This window comes from Myotis davidii, unplaced genomic scaffold (assembly GCF_000327345.1).
Source record: "Myotis davidii unplaced genomic scaffold, ASM32734v1 scaffold448, whole genome shotgun sequence".
Taxonomy (NCBI): domain Eukaryota; kingdom Metazoa; phylum Chordata; class Mammalia; order Chiroptera; family Vespertilionidae; genus Myotis; species Myotis davidii.
The window spans coordinates 997,198-1,015,900 of NW_006383009.1; the positions used below are offsets into that span (position 1 = coordinate 997,198).

General features: G+C 37.9%; 1 protein-coding gene across 1 annotated transcript in view; it reads right to left on the reverse strand.

The window, feature by feature from the left end:
• Positions 1 to 3,999, reverse strand: part of XPO7 (exportin 7) — a 39,343-nt gene extending 35,344 nt beyond the window's left edge. Inside the window, exons 1-4 of the mRNA XM_015557702.1 lie at positions 3,891 to 3,999; positions 3,211 to 3,357; positions 569 to 666; positions 3 to 10 (exon numbers count right to left, since the gene is read on the reverse strand). Coding sequence (XP_015413188.1) covers positions 3 to 10; positions 569 to 666; positions 3,211 to 3,357; positions 3,891 to 3,911 — 274 coding nt within the window. The 5' untranslated portion in view covers positions 3,912 to 3,999. The remainder of the gene's footprint in view (positions 1 to 2; positions 11 to 568; positions 667 to 3,210; positions 3,358 to 3,890) is intronic.
• Between the last annotated feature and the right edge of the window lie 14,704 nt (positions 4,000 to 18,703).

The following is an 18,703-nucleotide window of genomic DNA, read 5'->3' on the forward strand; positions in this document are numbered from 1 at the left end:
ACATAGTTCCCTATAAAGCAAAAACAACCCACATGACATAAGGCTCTGTCAGGGAAGGGCATACATCTTTAAATGTACTAAATGTCCAAGAAATGGCAAAAATTATGCGATTGACTCTAAATTCCCTTACTTCTTCATGCTACTGAGAAATGGGACTTTGAGTGTAAGATGACTAGGCTTTCTAATTGAGAATGTTATACTTGTCACAATGAAGAACCCGAAGTATGGCAGCCTTGAATCTACTCCTAGATGGTTAAATCACAGTCTGCACAGAATTCAAAATCCTTAACAATGATTTTCTTAGTTATTAGTGGCAGTAAAGACTGAATTAAAGAAACCTTCTGACAATAAAAGGGGTTACTTAGGCTTATTTAGAAGTAATTATTCTGGGCCCTCTTCACTTTCATAAGCTCAAAATTCTGGGGGTGGGGGGAAACCTAGATTCCAGATATTCTGTATGCTTAGCAATTTCAGGACATTATCAAACAAGCAATATAAATTTAACTATTACCACCAGCACGTTACTAAGCAAACTAATTTCTTTAAGAGAGAATAGACAATTCTTTACTTACGAATATCTATTCGTTGCTCCAATGGTAGAGGGTTGTTTGTGCGTGATACAAGCTTTGTAAGGCATGTAGCTGCTAGTAACTGGGAGTACGATGACTGTGAAAAGAGGGGGGTGGAGGGAAACGTAGAATTACATTTTATTGAGTTAGTCAGTCATAAGGTTTTTTCATTTGGAGATATGTGCTCAGATTCAAGAAAAAATTTGTTTTGCTATATTAAATCTTCTATATTTTAGAGCATCTATCATTCTAAGAAAAAGAGGCCAATATAGCATGTGCTCAATTTGGCTGATTTCAGTCATGAACAAGGGGCAAGATCAAGTAAATGGCCTGATCAAACTGAATCCAGTATTTCCATTACTTCAAGGGGGCACATGGGAGAAGGGATCTTTTCAGAAAGGTATTAAGGTTTTCAGAAGACAAATCTCTTTTCATTTAAACCAAGAACTCTCCTCCCATCAATAGCCTTGTTAAAGTGATGTCACAAAAAGTTTCACCTCACAAATATTTCCAACATCACCTCAAGATATTTATTTAGTATGGCAGAAAGAAAGACATAAGTAAATAAAGAAAGAGAGAGAGAGAGAGAGAAAAGCAAGTAAAAGGCCCGATCAAACTGAATCCAGTATCTCCAATACTCCAATATCCACACTATGCTGTACAGTTAACCCCCAAATTACTAGTATGTCTTTTCACCAGCACAGCTATCAATCAGCTACAGCTTTGGAGAATATATGCTAGTTTTAAAGTAAATTCATTACAATTATTTATGAGAAAGAGAAATTATGGCCACAGAAATGGAGTAGCATTATCATAGTCTCAAGTGTGGATTTTAATGAATTTTAACCTTATACAGAATCAGAATTACCTATCTGATCATAATGTGCAAGAAGGAGCCATGTGCGAATTCCTCCATGTGACTATATTACATAACGTCATAAACAGAGACAGACTCAGACCATTAAAATAATTTAATCAAGGATCAAGGAAAATTGTCTATAAAACTAAAAGTCCTTAAGACAGTAGGCTATCTACAGGCATTATATTATACCACCAGTTATAAAAAAAATTTAAGCCTAAGGAAAAAATCTATAAAAGTGACTTTGACATGTGACTTTTATTCAACACCCCTGAACATGTTTTAAACTGATTAGAGTGGGTGTGTCAAATCACTAATAATGTAAGAGAGGCTACTGTAACATGGTATATAACTATACACTACAAAACACGCAAATGGTCTCTACACATAATTCCAATAAATCTGTTAAGTCACTAAGAAGTCAATATAGATGAACAGGGAAGAATCCACTATGATGAAGTGTTTTTAGTATTGCAGAGGTCCTGTTCTACTGCAGCCTGCTCACTGTCAGTAGGAGCATCTCCAGTTAGCATAGTGTCAGAGAGGGAGTCAAGTGGAAAAGCTAGTTGTGCATCTTCCACAGTACAAATCTAAGTGGGTCAATCCTAAGATCAAGTGACTGAAAGGAAATATATAAAACACTACATATGAAAACAGAACAGAGCACCATGCAATCTCTGACCATGACTCTGTAACCTTCAGATACTTGCAAAAAGAATTAGCTTCTCCAACCACTAAAGGATAATTTTTAGACTGTAATTTGTTCTGTTTACTGAATAATACTGTAATACTACTAATGAAAATGTAAAAATGTTGTCACCTAGAATTCTACCCTCTCAACAAATTAGTTTCTTTCATTCTTTTCACATTTCCTTCCAGTCTTAAGTATAGTACTAGCTGCTAAGTCTGGTTGGGATTCTGACTCTCTCAATGTCCTTTCATGATGGTTGGATTTTTACCCTTCCTCAAACCCCCTTCTTGCCAAAAATATTTATCAAACTATCTCATTAAAAGTATTATTTTGATCACTGCACTGCTATTTTTAGCTGGAAGAGGTTCTAATTCCACTTTTAAAACTATAACTTTCAATAATTTTCATTGTCAAGACCATTTCCCCTATATTTCTAAGGCAAGAAGCAGCAGCTATAGCACAGAGGAGGGAAACAAACTGGAGAACTTGTAAGGTGACATGGACTTTGTGGATAAGAAGTCATTTAAATACAGCCCTTCCTTCTTTGCAAGGAGGTAGTACTTAAGAGTAAAAAACAGCCGAAACCGGTTTGGCTCAGTGGATAGAGCATCAGCCTGCGGACTGAAAGGTCCCGTGTTCGATTCCGGTCAAGGGCATGTACCTGGGTTGCGGGCACATCCCCAGTGGGAGATGTGCAGGGGGCGGCTGATCGATGTTTCTCTCTCATCGATGTTTCCAACTCTCTATCTCTCTCCCTTCCTCTCTGTGAAAAATCAATAAAATATATTTAAAAAAAAAAAAAAAGAGTAAAAAACAGAAAAGGAGTCCCAGGAACTAGACAACATAAAAAAATGACAGGACAAAATATATATGTTCGGTATGCTCAATGAAATTTTACTGAAGAGGCTATATGGCCTTCCTTCTTCTTCTTCTTCTTCTTTTTTTTTTTTTTAGCTAATCTGGCAGGTATGGTGCTTTTTAAAAGTAAAATTAAGGAGGCAAAGGCACCTAGAAGAATCCCAATCCACCCCTAAACAAGAATGTATTTTCTTAAACATGTTATCCTTTAGGATTTTTCAAATCTTACGTACACTTCCTCTTTCGAGGAGTAGCTGGCACTTGCTCAGGCAATCGGGGCTGTTGGTGAATTCAACCAAGGCTTTCTCTGCCTGGAGCCGAGTGGTTGTATCTGTGGTTTCATACAGCTGTTTGCACAGATTCTCTAACTGGGCCAGGCTCTGGAAAAGATCATCAAGAAAGAAATCAGTACAGCCTACTATATAAGCAAGAAACCATACTTGAAATTGCTGGACAAAAAGAAATAATCAATGAAGAGAGACTTGCTTCTCAACTCTGAGGAGAAGCCTGGTGACCTTTATCTAATAATATATAGATTATATATATAATTTATAACTCTTTATTTGATGCTTTAGAAGACAAAATGATAGAATGCCTACTCAATCTATATTTTTTTTCAGTTACTGTTAAAAATCAATCACAAATGATACCTTTTTTCCTTGAAAATACCCATTCTCCTAAGCTTTACCCAAAAGCTTTCAAATAAAAATTTATTATTTGTTTGCCAAAATTATGAATACTAGAGTCACTGCTGTAAAATGAGGCACATAAACACATACTATAAAAGTCACATATATCTTTACATAGTTTTACATATTTTCCCTTTGCCAAGTAGTTATTAGCTTACAGTTTTGTGCATGCATACAGATACCAACCTCTCTAAGAAAACTTCACAATGTATGTACATACGTACCTTCCTCCCTGGGTCCCTCATGGCTAAAGTTCCGCAGCCAGGAGTCTTTTCTGTTGTACTTTAAACTCTTGCTTTGGTTCCAAATTTAAATGGCAGGGTCAAAATAAATTCAACCCTCGCATATGCTCACACAGAGATAAGACAAGGGGAACGCCCCCAAATAAACCCTTCTCTCCAAATCTTGAACCAGTTCCAAACAAGCAGGAAGGGGATGGGCGTGTGCTTTGGTCAAACCCCAGGGGGACACAAATCTACTTCCACTTAATGCGGTGTTAAAAAGCAGAGGAAAGAACTAGTAAGAGTTGACTTAATATCACCCTGCCCTAACTAGAGAGGAGGCAAAAACATCTGTTAGTGTTTAAAGGAACGGTTTGGACTTTAAAAAGGAATCTATGCCTATTTTCTACAGTAGCAAGCAAGATGTGGTTTACACAGTTCGAAGAATCTCACTACCAGAATTGACAATTCTGATAAGAAAAAAAATATTTAAAAAAACCAACCTGGATGAATAGCCTAAAATAATATTGCACAGCCACAAGACTTATAAGCCCAAGACTTATTACCACGTTATTTCACTAGGCTGTGACTATAAATCAGTTTTCCCACTAAGCAGGAAAGCTCTTTGGGCAGGATATGTATTTTACTCAACATGATTAATAAATTTCAAACATTAACCTAAAGAAAACCAGAAAGACAAATACTGACACTCCAAGATCACCAGTTTCACTTCAGAGTCCCCTGACCCCTAGGAACACAGCAAAACAATAAAACAAACCAATCACCCTTCACAACATCTCGGCTCTGACTAGGCCTGTGTTTAATTGGTTCCTCTCTGACTTACACTTAATACCTTCTTCAATTCAAAAACACAGAGAAAAGTGTGCTTGCAAAGATCTCAAGGAATAAAGCTCTGTAAGTAGTATCTGGATTTTTTTCACATAGCTTATAAACACAAAGAATTGATTACAAATATTCCATAAAACACATATGAAAGGCAGTGATCTGCTTGCCAATATTGGTCCAAGACCCTACCGACAAATCAGTTTAATTATAAATTCCCACATCTAAGCAAGAGATTAAATCTCCCTTGCAAAGTTTTTGTTTCAACCTAGCAGGCAAGTTTTTCCTCCCTCCACCTATAAAATGGTTCACTTAAAAGAAAGGAAACACATTATTTTAACTAAATGGGAAGAACTATTTTAACTAAATGGGAAAACAGCTGTAAAAATCTGGTATTGGGTATTAGCAGCAGCCTCATAACCTCCACAGCCACCACACCCCGAGCAGATTCCCTAAACAGTCCTGCTGCTTAAGGTATAAGGATATCCTTAAAGTCTGATCAATCAGTTCCTGGTAGCACCTCCAGTGCAACTCTTGTTTATGTTCATTACGACAAAGTTGTTCACACAACGGCTAAGCATCTGTCACCAGCAGTTCCTTACTGCTAACAACAGACATGCAGGTTATGGTGGGCATTTTGTTGTTGTTTTGCTTTAATTTAGCAGAGAAAAAACATACTGCAGGGTAAGTCTGGTAATGAGTTTTCAGCTCAGGAAACAAGAATGTTTAAAAAACAAAAGTAATTTGACTATTTACATAAACAGTTTGTAGAACTAGAGCTTTTACTTCTTTGTTTCCAGAAGAACAAATAGGGAACAATTTTGTTTTCCCAAACAATTAGAAACATCTAAAATCCACAGGGTTGAGAGTCATATTTGCCCATACTCCCCATAGAAGGAAGGGCTGAGACATTTACATTATTTTGTTTTGGATCCTCATGTTCCCAAAGTAAACCTAACAGATTATTCTGAATCACCTTTTTCTGGTCACAGATAAAATAATTTCTTATTTGATTAGCTATTAAGACTAGTACCTGACATTTAGGGTGGCAACGATACAAACCCAGCATCTTCCCCTTTTGCTTTCACACCTGTATGAAACCTCCTCCCATTTACCATGTCTTATTAAGGAAGGCTACCACATGATGCCAGTTCAGTTACACAGAAGCCCCCAGAGAAAAATGCCTATTTTCTATTCCTGAGATGGCCAAACCTATAATCCACAGAGAAGCTTCCATCTGGTCCCAACGCAACAGAAAAGTCTGTTGGGTTGGGGTGAAATACTTCACAGAACTGGAAGGCAATCTTCAACTAACGAAGTATTGCTTTAGTAAAAAACGCAAGGCGATCAAACCCCCAAGCCTAGACCACACGATTCACCAGCAATAGTTACAATGAAGGTATTAAGAGAACATATCTTCTTGCCCTAGCTGGTTTGGCTCAGTGGATAGAGCATCAGCCTGTAGACTAAAGGGTCCCGGGTTCCATTCCAGTCAAGGGCACATGACTGGGTTGCAGGCTCAATCCCCAGTAGGGGGCTTTGCAGGAGGCAGCCAATCAGTGATTCTCATCATTGATGTTTCTATCTCTCTCTCCTTATTCCTTCCTCTCTGAAATCAATAAAAATATATTTTTAAAAAAAGAGAATATATCTTCCTCAATGTTTAGCAACATTATTTTTAATATAGTCTTTTAAACCCGGATAGAGAAAATGTAGCTCAATTATTCTCTTTTCAATATAAGGTGCTACCAGTTCAGACTATGAACCTCAGAATATAATGATTTATCTGAAGAGTTGCCTCTAGATTAGAAGAAAATGAAAATTTTGTTTGTACATTAGATGCTATATATTATCCCACAAAGTAGAATACCTTGGAATTTATTTTTATTAGTTTGTAAAACATGCTTTCAAAAAAAGCCTAACAGTATATACTTTTAAATTAGTTTCACTGCTTTAAAAAATATCCACTTGGAGGTTTACAAGAGACGAGGCTACTTTCTTTGAAAAAGGATTTGATGACATTCCCACTAATGCCAACTACTGAACTAGAATAGAAAACAAGCACAATCCTTGGATGGCTAGTGATCTCTAGGATGTTACTGCAGTGGGGCCAGTGGGGGAAAGTAGATGGCTCTCTGAATGAGAATGTTTACATATACAAACTGTTTATTTTTAAAAGTTAAAGAAAAAAGTTTACGAAGCCAGTGCACAAGATTTGAATCTCTACTTTGCAAGAGAATATCCGAATGGCCAACAACAAATGAAAGGTGCTTCAGCTCAACTATCATCAGGAAATGGAAACTCAAACTACAATGAGCTATCCATTAGAATGACTAAAATGAAAATGCCCAGATCAAGTGGCTAAGAAACTGGAACTCATACACTGCTAGCGGAGTCTGAATTGGTTCAAACACATTGGAAAACTGGCAGCCATCTATGAAAGCTAAACATATGGATACCCTATGACCCAACCATTCCACTCCCAGTTACACACCCGGTAGGTATATGTGCTAAATTCACCAAAAAAACATGTACAAGAATGTTTATGGCAGCACTAAATGTAATAGTTCCCAAACAGAAAGCCATCATAGTAGTATGAATATTTCATTTTTTAAAAATATATTTTGTTGATTTCAGAGAGGAAGGGAAAGGGAGAGAAATAGAAGCGCCAGTGATTAGAGAGACTCATTGATCAGCTGCCTCCTGCACACCCCTCCCCACTCCCGGCTCCCCAGGGATCCAGCCCACAACCCAGGCATGTGCCCTTGACCGAACTGAACCCAGGACCCCCCAGTCTCCAGGCTGATGCTCTATCCACTGAGCCAAACCAGCTAGGGCAATATTTCATTTCTTAATCTGAATGCTGGTTTCACAATCCATTAATTGTAGATTTATAATTAGTGTATTTTTCTGTATATTTTATTTCAATAAGAAGCTTTAAGAACAGATGGATGAATGAATGCCACCGTTTTCCTCACATTCCCCAGGTATTTACTCTCATCTATTTCTTTCTGATACTTTGGAAAAGAAGTTCATCAATAACCAACAACTGCACTTTATATTTAGAATGTTTAGAACTACAAGTCCCATTATTTTCTCAATAAATAAATAAATAAGGTAGGACTTTTGGATGCATTTAGGGACATTCTGTTTTTGAGAGTACTAAGAGGGTGAGTAAAACTTTTTGGTTGCAGATGCTGTGTAATGTGTATTGCTGTAAAACAAGATAAAACACATATTTTTGGCAAGTGATAATGCTATGCAAGAGCCTTGCATACATTAGATAAGGATGGCAAGTCTGCGAACATATGAGGCTGCAAAATTCACCTTTCAAGCTACTAATCAATTCTAATTTGTAATAAACACATGATTTTGCATTGTGGGTAATAGGCAACCAAGACACATGTAAACACATATATACTGCCAGACTATGCCTTAGTAGTCTATTGTGGTCACTTAGTGGTTTATTGACTTATAAATTTAATTCAACAGTTTCACTTAACATGTCCCTAGAAACCGGTTTTGGTCCCTTCTCATAGTCAGTAGTGGTGCAGAGAAATACAAGCTGTAGTGAAAGCTGAATTTTCAGTGTAGTGAAGCACTGGTGTCAAACTGGTGGCCTCAAACTGGTCCATGTTTCTGTTTTTCATCTGGTTTAAAACTTTGGATTTAAAGTTTAACATAGTTACCAATATTTCATATTAACACCTGGTTTTCTAGCTTCCCATTAAAAATTAGAAGATCTTATAATACTGGACCTGCATTTTCGAGTGTCACTAATCAGATGACGCTAAGGCAGTGCTCTGGGCAGGCTGCTCTAGGTCACCATAGTCCCTAAGCACCTGGACACTGCAGACATCTGAGTTTCTCGCTTGAATGGAATTTTGTCTCAAACCAGTGGTTCGCTCCGGGAAGTCAAAGTTAAACAGTGAGCATATGGCAGTACAACAGGAAATGGAAATTAAGACTTTGGTTTAACTTTGGGTATTAACCTTGTGCCAAATGTGAACTTTTGAGTACAAGGGCTACATAAAATTTAGGCAGAGAAAAGAATTAGATGGAGAATTAAGCAATTGGATACTGGTCTTAGTAATTAACTGGGTGACTTTGGGCAAGTTAATTTCCTTGAGCTTCAGTTCTCTCATGTGTAAAATAAATAGGTATTATTATATTGTTTTTAAAAGACACCCCCAATTCTAAAATGCTGATTGCAATATACCGTTCTTCCTACTTTAATTATATAAGTAAATCAGATTTAAAGACAAGCAAAATTAAAATAATCATGAAAACAACAGGGCAAATTTTTTAGAAGAGAGAATCACCCTTAAATAAATCAGGCAATGCTCACTGCAGCACAGCAGCTTACTCACAGCTTTAGTGCCCAGCAGCAGGAACACGAGTTCTTGGGAGTGGAGAGTCAGTACAGTGTCATAGTTAAGACCTCAGATGTCAGTCAAATCCCTACTCCTCTATTTACTAGCTGTGGAAATATGATTAATTACTCAAATCTTTCAACCTAGCATTCATTTCTTTTAAATAGAAATAACATCTACTTCACAAGGTTGGAAAAGCCAATGAGGCAACGTATGTAAAGTGTTAATTACTGACTTTATTACTGGCTGTTATCGATTACATTGGCTACTAAAAACTGGAGAACAACATAAATGCGTACAAGAATCCGCAGTTTCTTCTAGAGGGGTTATAAATGCCTTTCCCTGTAGGGCTAGAGGGTTGGGGATACAATATACAATTGATCCTTATTCTTCGAGAATTCCTTATCTGTAAATTTACCTACTTGCTAAAATTTATTTGTAACCCCAAAGTCAATACTTGCAGCAATATTGTGGTCATCTGTGGACATGCACAGAATGGTGAAAAGCTTGAGGAGCCTGACACACACATTCCCAGCTGTGGTACAACAAGGCAAAGCTTTGCCTTTTTGTTTTAGGCCTCATACCATACTAGTCTAAGTATCCGCTCTCACCCCAACCAGGGCCAGAGATTGAACCTGCAATCCAGGTACCTGCTCCTGACCAGGAATTGAACGTTGACGCTCTAACCACTGAATTTATCAGTTAGGGCCATAATACTCGAATTCTTGCACAACTGACTCAAATGTCTGCTTAAATTGCCATTTATGTTGATTATGTATTGTGATTTTAGGTCATGAGAACTAATGCACACATACATGTAAGGACAAAAGTGTGCTTTGGGGTCTGGCACACAGTAGGAGCTGCATTAAGATGTTTTGCAAAAATAGGTAAGTCTAACTCTTAACAAGCTTCTAAAAGGACTTTGTGTTAAAATGACACACTGACCACACATCTAATTCTGTTACCTCCCAAACTTAACTGAGACAACACTAAAGGAATTTCTTTAAAAGTCATAAACCCACAAGGATTATGACAGGAGAGGGGTCAATAGCAACAAAATTTTAGAATCCAGAAAAATCAGTAGTAACTGACTTAACTGACTCAAGAAAGCCAAATCCCTTGCCAGTGGTGGGGAAAATCAACCTGATTTACACTCCATGCTCAGGTGTTAAGGTGAAGTGGGGTGACCAAAGCAAAGAAAAACAGGGTGAAAGTATTTTTGAGAAGCAGATGCCCAGATATCTTCCCTTACTCTACGCCTCTGAATGGCTGTCCCACTTTCTCTGGCCTGGGATTCACCACAGCAGTCAAAAGCACACTTGAGGACGTGGACAGCATATAAGCTAACAGGTTGATTAAGTGGCCACGTGAGCATCCCAAGCTGCCGAGTCTCTCCTTACTCTGTTCCTTCCACCCAGAAATGCCCAGGTCTAGACTATTATCTAGACAGGAGTTTGGAAGATTTTCCCCGAGAGTCTCATTAGTCATAAAGGAAACACCTAAAAAAGATGCACTAACATAGGGGTTACCCAATAGATGGCACAGTCCAATTACCCTACTTATCTGCTTGATGCCTCAAACAGGCAAGCCTCACCCCCATACTTCAGGGTTTCCAATCATCTTTGTAATCTCTTAATCTTGATTTTGAGCAAATAATTAAGGATTACCAGGAATCTGAAGAAAGCCATTAATATGCAAGATAGTGTTAAAAACAAGACAACAGACCCAAAATGAAATTGCTTATGCCAAGCCCCATGTCACCAAACTGAGACACTTAGTTTCAGTTCTCCCAGAAATGGAACCATAAACCAGTCAATCAGGAAAGTAACTTGACACTAAGCAACCTTCCTTTTTGCCTAGTACAACTTCCTTGTTCCTGCTCTTCCGTCTGTCTTTCGTTTTACACAGCTCCGCAGAGCTTTCTATCTGCCAGACTGGATGCTGCCCAACTGAAATAGATATTTGCTCAAATAAACATCAATTTTTTTTAATATGCTTCAGCTTATCTTTTAACAATCTGAATCTAAACAAACACACCAAAAGCAACCTACCAGGAGCAAAGAGAAACTGCAGGAAGAAGGAAACTTGAAAAAATAAAAAAATAAATTGGGGGGGAGGGGGAATATTTACCTCACCAAAAGAAAAGAAAACATATTACAACAGTGGAATAACAAGAAGCTCTGAAAAGAAAAAAACAAAACAAAAAAGGAAACAACAATAACAACATACACATTTAAAAAACATAAAAGAGATCTCAGAAATTAAAAATACAATAGAGACAAAATATCAGAAAGTTGGCTACCGAATGCTTTTAGCACATTAGATGAAAATCAAGTCACGTGCAGGCTCTTACTGTGAAACCTCAGAAACCTGAGGGACAAAAATAAGATTCTATAAGCTGTACTGGGACAAAAACAAAAATAAAATCCAAGCCAGGTAACACAGAAATGATGAGAGATCAGATGGCTCTGGACAACACAAAAGCAACACTGAAAATAAGCCAACATAACAATCAATGTCTGCAAGATTCTGAAGGAAAATGATCAACATAGAATGCTATACGCAGGCTAAGAACTAATCAAGCTATTTCAGGCATGGAAGGCCACAAGAATCTACACCCGTGCTTCACACCAAAATAGGAGCAATCTCATAAAAAGGTAAGCATGGGATGCAAGAAAAAACTACAAAACAGGAGAGGGACATCAGGGATCTCTGGGAAGGTGGTGAAGGGAGATGACAACTGTGTGCTATTCATCCAGAGGAGCCAGGCCCTGTCCAAGCAAAGTGGCCCGAGGGACAAGTCACGTGTGAAAGGCATCACCAAGATGCCTGATGCCATCCAGGGCAGAATACCTGGGTGAGAGTTCTTATGTTAAGAAGTTTTCACTTTAATCCATGTTGAAGTTCACAGAAAAGCTCTCAACTAACTCGCCTTAAACTTTGGAAAGTTTTTCTATAGATCTGCATAATCATTTAAAGCTAACATTCTAAAGATAAAGGCAGTTGTGCAACATGAAAGGATGAGCTTTAGGCATAACATTTTTGTACCCTATGGAGTTCCAACTAGAAAAAATAAAACAATAAAGTTGGTTTTTGTCACCTTTACTTTCTTGGTAAAAGAGGTTTGTCTCTGCAATGCCTTTTATGAAACTTGATTCTGTCAGGCTGACAGTATTAAAAGACCAAGGCAAAATGGTAAGAGAGCAGACCATGGAGGCCAAGCAGGAATTTTCATCTGTTTGTGTTAAGCATTCGGTAGACCCTTTCATTTTGACAACTGACGTTCTTTAGTTCTTAGGAATGGAAGCCAACACACAGACACTTGGGAACACGAATTTGCAGTTTGAAACAATCATACGTGTAAATAAACTTCTCTGGACAGAAGTTTTCCCACTGCAGACACAGCTGATTCTCACAGCCAGTTGGCCTGGAGGTCAAATCCCCCTAGTATTAACTACAACAATCAAGGCCTAACTACAACAAGACTGCACACAAAGACCACTAGGGGGTGCACCAAGAAAGCATAAAAAATGCAGAGACAAAGAAACGGCAAAACTGTCAATGGAGGATATTCAGTTCAGAACCACACTTTTAAGGTCTCTCAAGAACTGTGTAGAAGCCGCTGATAAACTTAATGAGATCCTCAAGAAATCTAATGAGACCCTCAATGTTGTGATAAAGAACCAACTAGAAATTAAGCACACACCGACTGAAATAACGAATATTATACAGACTCCCAACAGCAGACCAGAGGAACGCAAAAATCAAGTCAAAGATTTGAAATATGAAGAAGCAAAAACCACCCAACTGGAAAAGCAAAATGAAAAAATAATCCGAAAATACGAAGATGGTGTAAGGAGCCTCTGGGACAGCTTCAACCATACCAACATCAGAATTATAGGGGTGCCAGAAGATGGGAGAGAGCAAGATATTGAAAACCTATTTGAGGAAATAATGACAGAAAACTTCCCCCACCTGGTGAAAGAAATAGACTTACAGGTCCAGGAAGCACAGAGAACCCCAATCAAAAGGAATCCAAAGAGGACCACACCAAGACACATCATTAAAATGCCAAGAGCAAAAGACAAAGCGAGAATCTTACAAGCAGCAAGAGCACTCAGGTATTAGTGTCAGATAGGGATGCGTTGGTGCCTTTGGCAGACCTTTATAAGTGAATCACAGTGCACAGTACAAGCCCTTAGGATTTTGGTGCAAAGTCCTGTCACTCTCTGTGGATAACTACTCTCTTTTTGAAACAGCTTTTGTCCTGCTACTGGACCTTGGTAGAGACAAATGCTTAATGATGGGCTAGCAAATACCATGTGAGTTGAACTTCCCTTTGTAAACTGGGTGGAAAAAAATTGTGCACCTATGGATGAGGACATTGGGTGGGGAGTGAGGGCGGAGAGTGGGGCGGGAACTGGGAGGAGGGGAGTTATGGGGGGGAAAAAGAGGAACAAATGTAATAATCTGAACAATAAAGATTTAATAGAAAAAAAAACTTCTCTGCTATATTACCATTGCCCTGAAACCTTGTTTTTAAAAGCACATCTGTACAATCCTATAATCGTTCAATACTCCTGTTCAAAGTGTTAAGCCACATCTCTAACAATTTAAATTGGAATATACTGTCTACTGCTATTCTCAGATGTTTTTCCTTACAAGAACCACATAGCAAGCATGATCAAACAATTGACTTCTAAAGGTCAGAAAGTGATAGCCTATTGGTTAAGTATTAAAGGAGCCAAAATGTGCGAGTTGTATAAACTTTCACCTCATTTAGTCCTGGTTTCCAAGAACTATTTGCTTTTGAGTTATTATTAAAATAAAGTTACACTATAGAGAGATACTGTTGGGCCAGTATGTATTTATCAACTTAATTTTATGTTCTTAATATTAGTTTGGTACAAAATTCAAACTTTAGAGTATTGAGGGTATTTTGGGCAGAGTCATATTAAAATATTAAAAGTGCCATTTGAAACTGATTTGTATATGAGAAAGCAAAGAAAGCTATCAAACACAATCACCAATTATCTGAGGCCACCAATCACTACACAAAGATCATATTGTGTTTTACAATGACTAAAAAAAGCACTTATACTTAGTTTTGTTAATAAGCTAGCGAAATAAGTGCAACTGGCCTGGTAAGTATTTAAGGAACTTTAGGAATCTTAGGGCTCCCCACCCTGCCTCATTATATGTTACTAGTTCTTAAAATTTTCACTGCTGATAGGAATTGCATGAACAAATAGAAACTAATTTTTTTTAAAGAGACTATATGGACCAGCTATAGACTGGGAGAAAATCTTATAGAACATATATCTAAGAAAAGACTGGTATTCAAAATATACAAAGAACTCTTAAAACTTGACAACAACCCAATAAAAAAATTGGCAAAAGATCTGAACAGAAACCTCACCAAAGATGTACAGATGGCAGATAAGCATAAGAAAAGATGCCTAACAATATATATTATCAAAGAAATGCAAATTAAAACAATAGTAAGATATTACTACATACCTATTAGAATGGCTAAAACCCTAAACATTGAAAACACCAAATGCTGGCAATGGAAAAATGGTAACTCTCATTCATTGCTGATGGGAATGCAAAATGGTACAGCCACTTTGGAAAACAGTTTGGCAGTTTCTTACAAAACTAAACATGCTCTTACTATATGATTCAGCAATTGTGTCCCTTGGTATTTACTCAAATGAGCTGAAAACACACCTACACAAAAACCTGCACATGAGTGTTATAGCAGGTTTACTCAGAATTGCCAACACTTGGAAGCAACCAAGGTGTCCTTCAGTAGGAGAATGGGTAAATAAACTATGGTACATACATTCAGATAATGGAATCTTGTTCAGTGATAAACAGAAATGAGCTACCAAACCACAATAGACATAGAAGAACCTTAAATGCATATTACTAAGTGAAAAAAAAGTCAGTCCGAAAGGCTACATACTGTATGATTCCACCTACATGACATTCAGGAAAAGGCAAAACTATAGAAACCATAAAAACAGCAGGAGTTGCCAATTTTTTGGGGGGTAGGGGTGAGGGTGGGGGGTCGAAGTGGGAAGAAAGGGATGAAGAATAGGTTGAACCCAGGGGATGTTTAGGGCAGTGAAACTAGTCTGTATGATATGGTAATGATGGATACATGTCATTATACATTTGTCAAAACCCGTACTGTAGACTGTATAACACTAACAGTGGACTTTAGTTAATATTAATGTATCAATACTGCTCATCAATTGTAATACTACTACAATAATGCTAATAACAAATAATGCTAATAATATACTACAATAATGCTAATAACATGTTAATAACAAAGAAAACTGTGAACAAGGATGTATGTGAGAACTCTACTTTCCACTCAATTTTTCTATAAACCCAAAACTGCTCTAAGTATTTTATAGCCCTGGCTGAGTGGCTCAATTGTTTGCAGTATCGTCCCGTACACCAAAAAGGTGTGGGTTTGATTTCCGGTCAGGACACATACCCTAGATTGTAGGTTCAATTTCCAGTACGGGCATGTATGGGAGGCAACTGATCACTGTTTCTCTCTCACATCAATGTTCCTCTCTCTCTATAAAATCAATTTTTAAAAAAGTATGTTAGAGATTAAAAATGGAGTGGAGTAAGTGGAAGCTACAATGACAGTCTCACAGGACCAAACTAGAAATACAACTAAAACACAGAAAAACCACTCTGAAAAATCAGCTGAAGACTAGCTGGAGAGAGTCTTGATAATCAAGGACAGAAAGTGGAGATTGCACAGAGACTGGTAGGAAGTGCAGAGGTGTGAGAGGGGTGGCTGTGCTTGCACAGACAGTAGCTGAAGATCTGGGGATATCTCAGCTGTGGGGGGTCCCTGCTGAGAACTCTGGGGTCTAAACCCCAAGTAGGGCTCCCCAGCCCAGAGCACCAGAACTGAGAAAGGTGCCCAGTTAACACCTGGCTGTGAAAAGCAGCAGGGTTGCTGTCTGCCAGCCAGAGACTGCTGGAAATGCAGGCACCCTCTTAAAGGGCCAACACACAAAATTTCGTGTGCATCTATTCACCTTAAACTCTGGCAGAGGGAGGGCAGAGTGGATTGGAGCTGTGTGAGGAGTGTCCAGGGTTGGGGGCTCTGGGGTTGGAACTCAGAGGGCAGCCATCCCGGTTTCTTGTGCTGAGTCACTCCCTCACGCTGTGGAGGACATCTTTCTCTCATGGACCTTTGCTATTTAGGTGGTTTTGGCCTGGGGGGAAGGCCCTGTGGTCACAGCCTGAGGCCAATCAGGATAATACCAATCACAATGCAGGCAAAGGTGATCTCTGGAGGCTTTGAGTCTTTGCCTGATCCATTTCTGGGCCCAGGGCTAGAAGAAGCAGACCCTCAGGGACATCTTGGTCCTTTCTAACCATGTAGCCCCAGCATAGAGAGGCAAAAGCTGTGGATTGCTGATAGCCCCAGACAGGGTACTCAAGGTCAATCAGAAACAGCATCTGATATTGTCCTCCACTAGAGATTGGGAGTTGTAGCAGATCTACCTAATACATAGACACAAACCCAAATAGGCAGCCAAGTTGGGGAGATAAAAAAACAACCCCCAAATGAAAGAACAAGAGAATTCTCCAGAAGAAGAGATAAATAAAATAGAGATAAGAAACTTATCTGATATAGAGTTCAGAATAATGATGGCAGGCAAAGATGCTCAACAGCATGAGAAAAGATATAGCAACTATGAAAAAAGACGAGTCAGAAATAAAGAAGGACTTGGAAATAATATGACATAGCACTAATAAAGACACTGGAAGGAATACACAGCAGATTAGGGGAAGCTGAGGATCGGATCAGTGAATAAAAGACAGGATAGTTAAAAAAAAATCACTCAATCAGAGAACCAAAAAGAAAAAAAACAATTAAAATACAAAAGGAAAGGTTAAGGGAGCCATGGGACAACATGAAATGTAATAATATTAACATAATTGAAGCGCCAGGAGAAGAAAGTGAGCAAGGGATAGAAGGTGTTTGAAGAAATAATGGCAGAAAATGTCCCTAACCTGGTGAAAGAAAAAGTCACACAAGTCCACAAGACAGAGAGTCCCAAGCAAGAAGAATCCAAACAGGAAAATATATATAAAAAAAATTTAAAAGAAGAAAAAAGTAATTTGTTACCTACAAAGTAGCTCCCATAAGGCTGTCAGTTGATTTCTCATCAGAAACTCTACAAGCCAGAAGGAAATGGCATGAAGTATTCAAGGTAATGAAAAACAAGGATCTGAAACCAAGATTATTATATCCAGCAAGGTATCATTGAAAATACATGGTGAAATTAAGAGCTTCCCAGACAAAAAAAAAAAAAAGGCTAAAGGAGTTTATCACCACCAAACCAGCACTGCAAGAAATTCTAAAGGGACTACTGTAATGAGAAGAAATAGAGAGAAACATAGGCATACAGAATTAAAATGACAATAAATAAGTACCTATCAATAATAACCTTAAATGTAAATGGATTAAATGCTCCAATTAAAAGCCATAGGGTATCTGAATGGATACAAAAACATGACTCAATTATATGCTGTCTACCCACCTCAGAACAAAAGACTCACACAGATCAGAGTGAAGGAATGGAACAATTCTTTCCAGGTAAATGAAAATGGAAAAAAGAAACACACAAAAAAAGGTGGGATAGCAATACTCATATCTGACAAAAGAGACTTCAAAATGAAGGCAATCACAAGAGAAACAAAGGTCATTACATAATACTAAAGGGATCGATCCAACAAGAGGATATAACCCTGGTAAACATATATGCACCCAATATAGGAGCACCTAAGTATATATTAAAAAAACTTCTAGAGGACTTTAAGGGAGAGATAGATAGCAATAGTCAAAGTAGGGAACTGACTTCAATGGAGAGATCTTCCAGACAAAAAATTAACAAGGAAACAGTGACTCTAAATGACACAATGGATCAGATGGATTTAATTGACATTTATAAAACATTTCACCCCAAAGCTGTAGAATACACAGTCTTCTCAAGTGCACATGGGTCATTCTGAAACATAGCTCATATGTGAGCACACAAAACAGTCTCTACAAGTTCAAGATTGAAATCATATCAAGCATCTTCTCAGGTCACAATGGAATGAAATCAGAAATCAACTACAGTAAAAACACTCAAAAACATTCAAATACATGGAGGCTAAATAGCATATTATTGAACAATGAATGGGTTACCAATGGGATTAAGAAATAAAAAACTTCCTGGAGAAAAATGAAAATGAACACACAACAACACAAAATCTCTGGGACACAGCAAAAGAAGTCCTAAGAGTAAAGTTTATAGCACTACAGGTCTACCTAAAAAACAAGAAAAGTGAACAATAAACTATTTAACCCTACAACTTAAAGAATTAGAGAGAACAAGAAAAGCCCAGAATACGTAGAAGTGAAGATTAGAGCAGGAAAAAAATATATAGTATCCTAAGAAATCCAAAACACCTATCAGAAGAATGTATGCACCTCTATGTTAATAGCAGCACAATTTACAATAGCTAAGATCTGGAAACAGCCCATGTGCCTATCAGTAGCAGAATGAA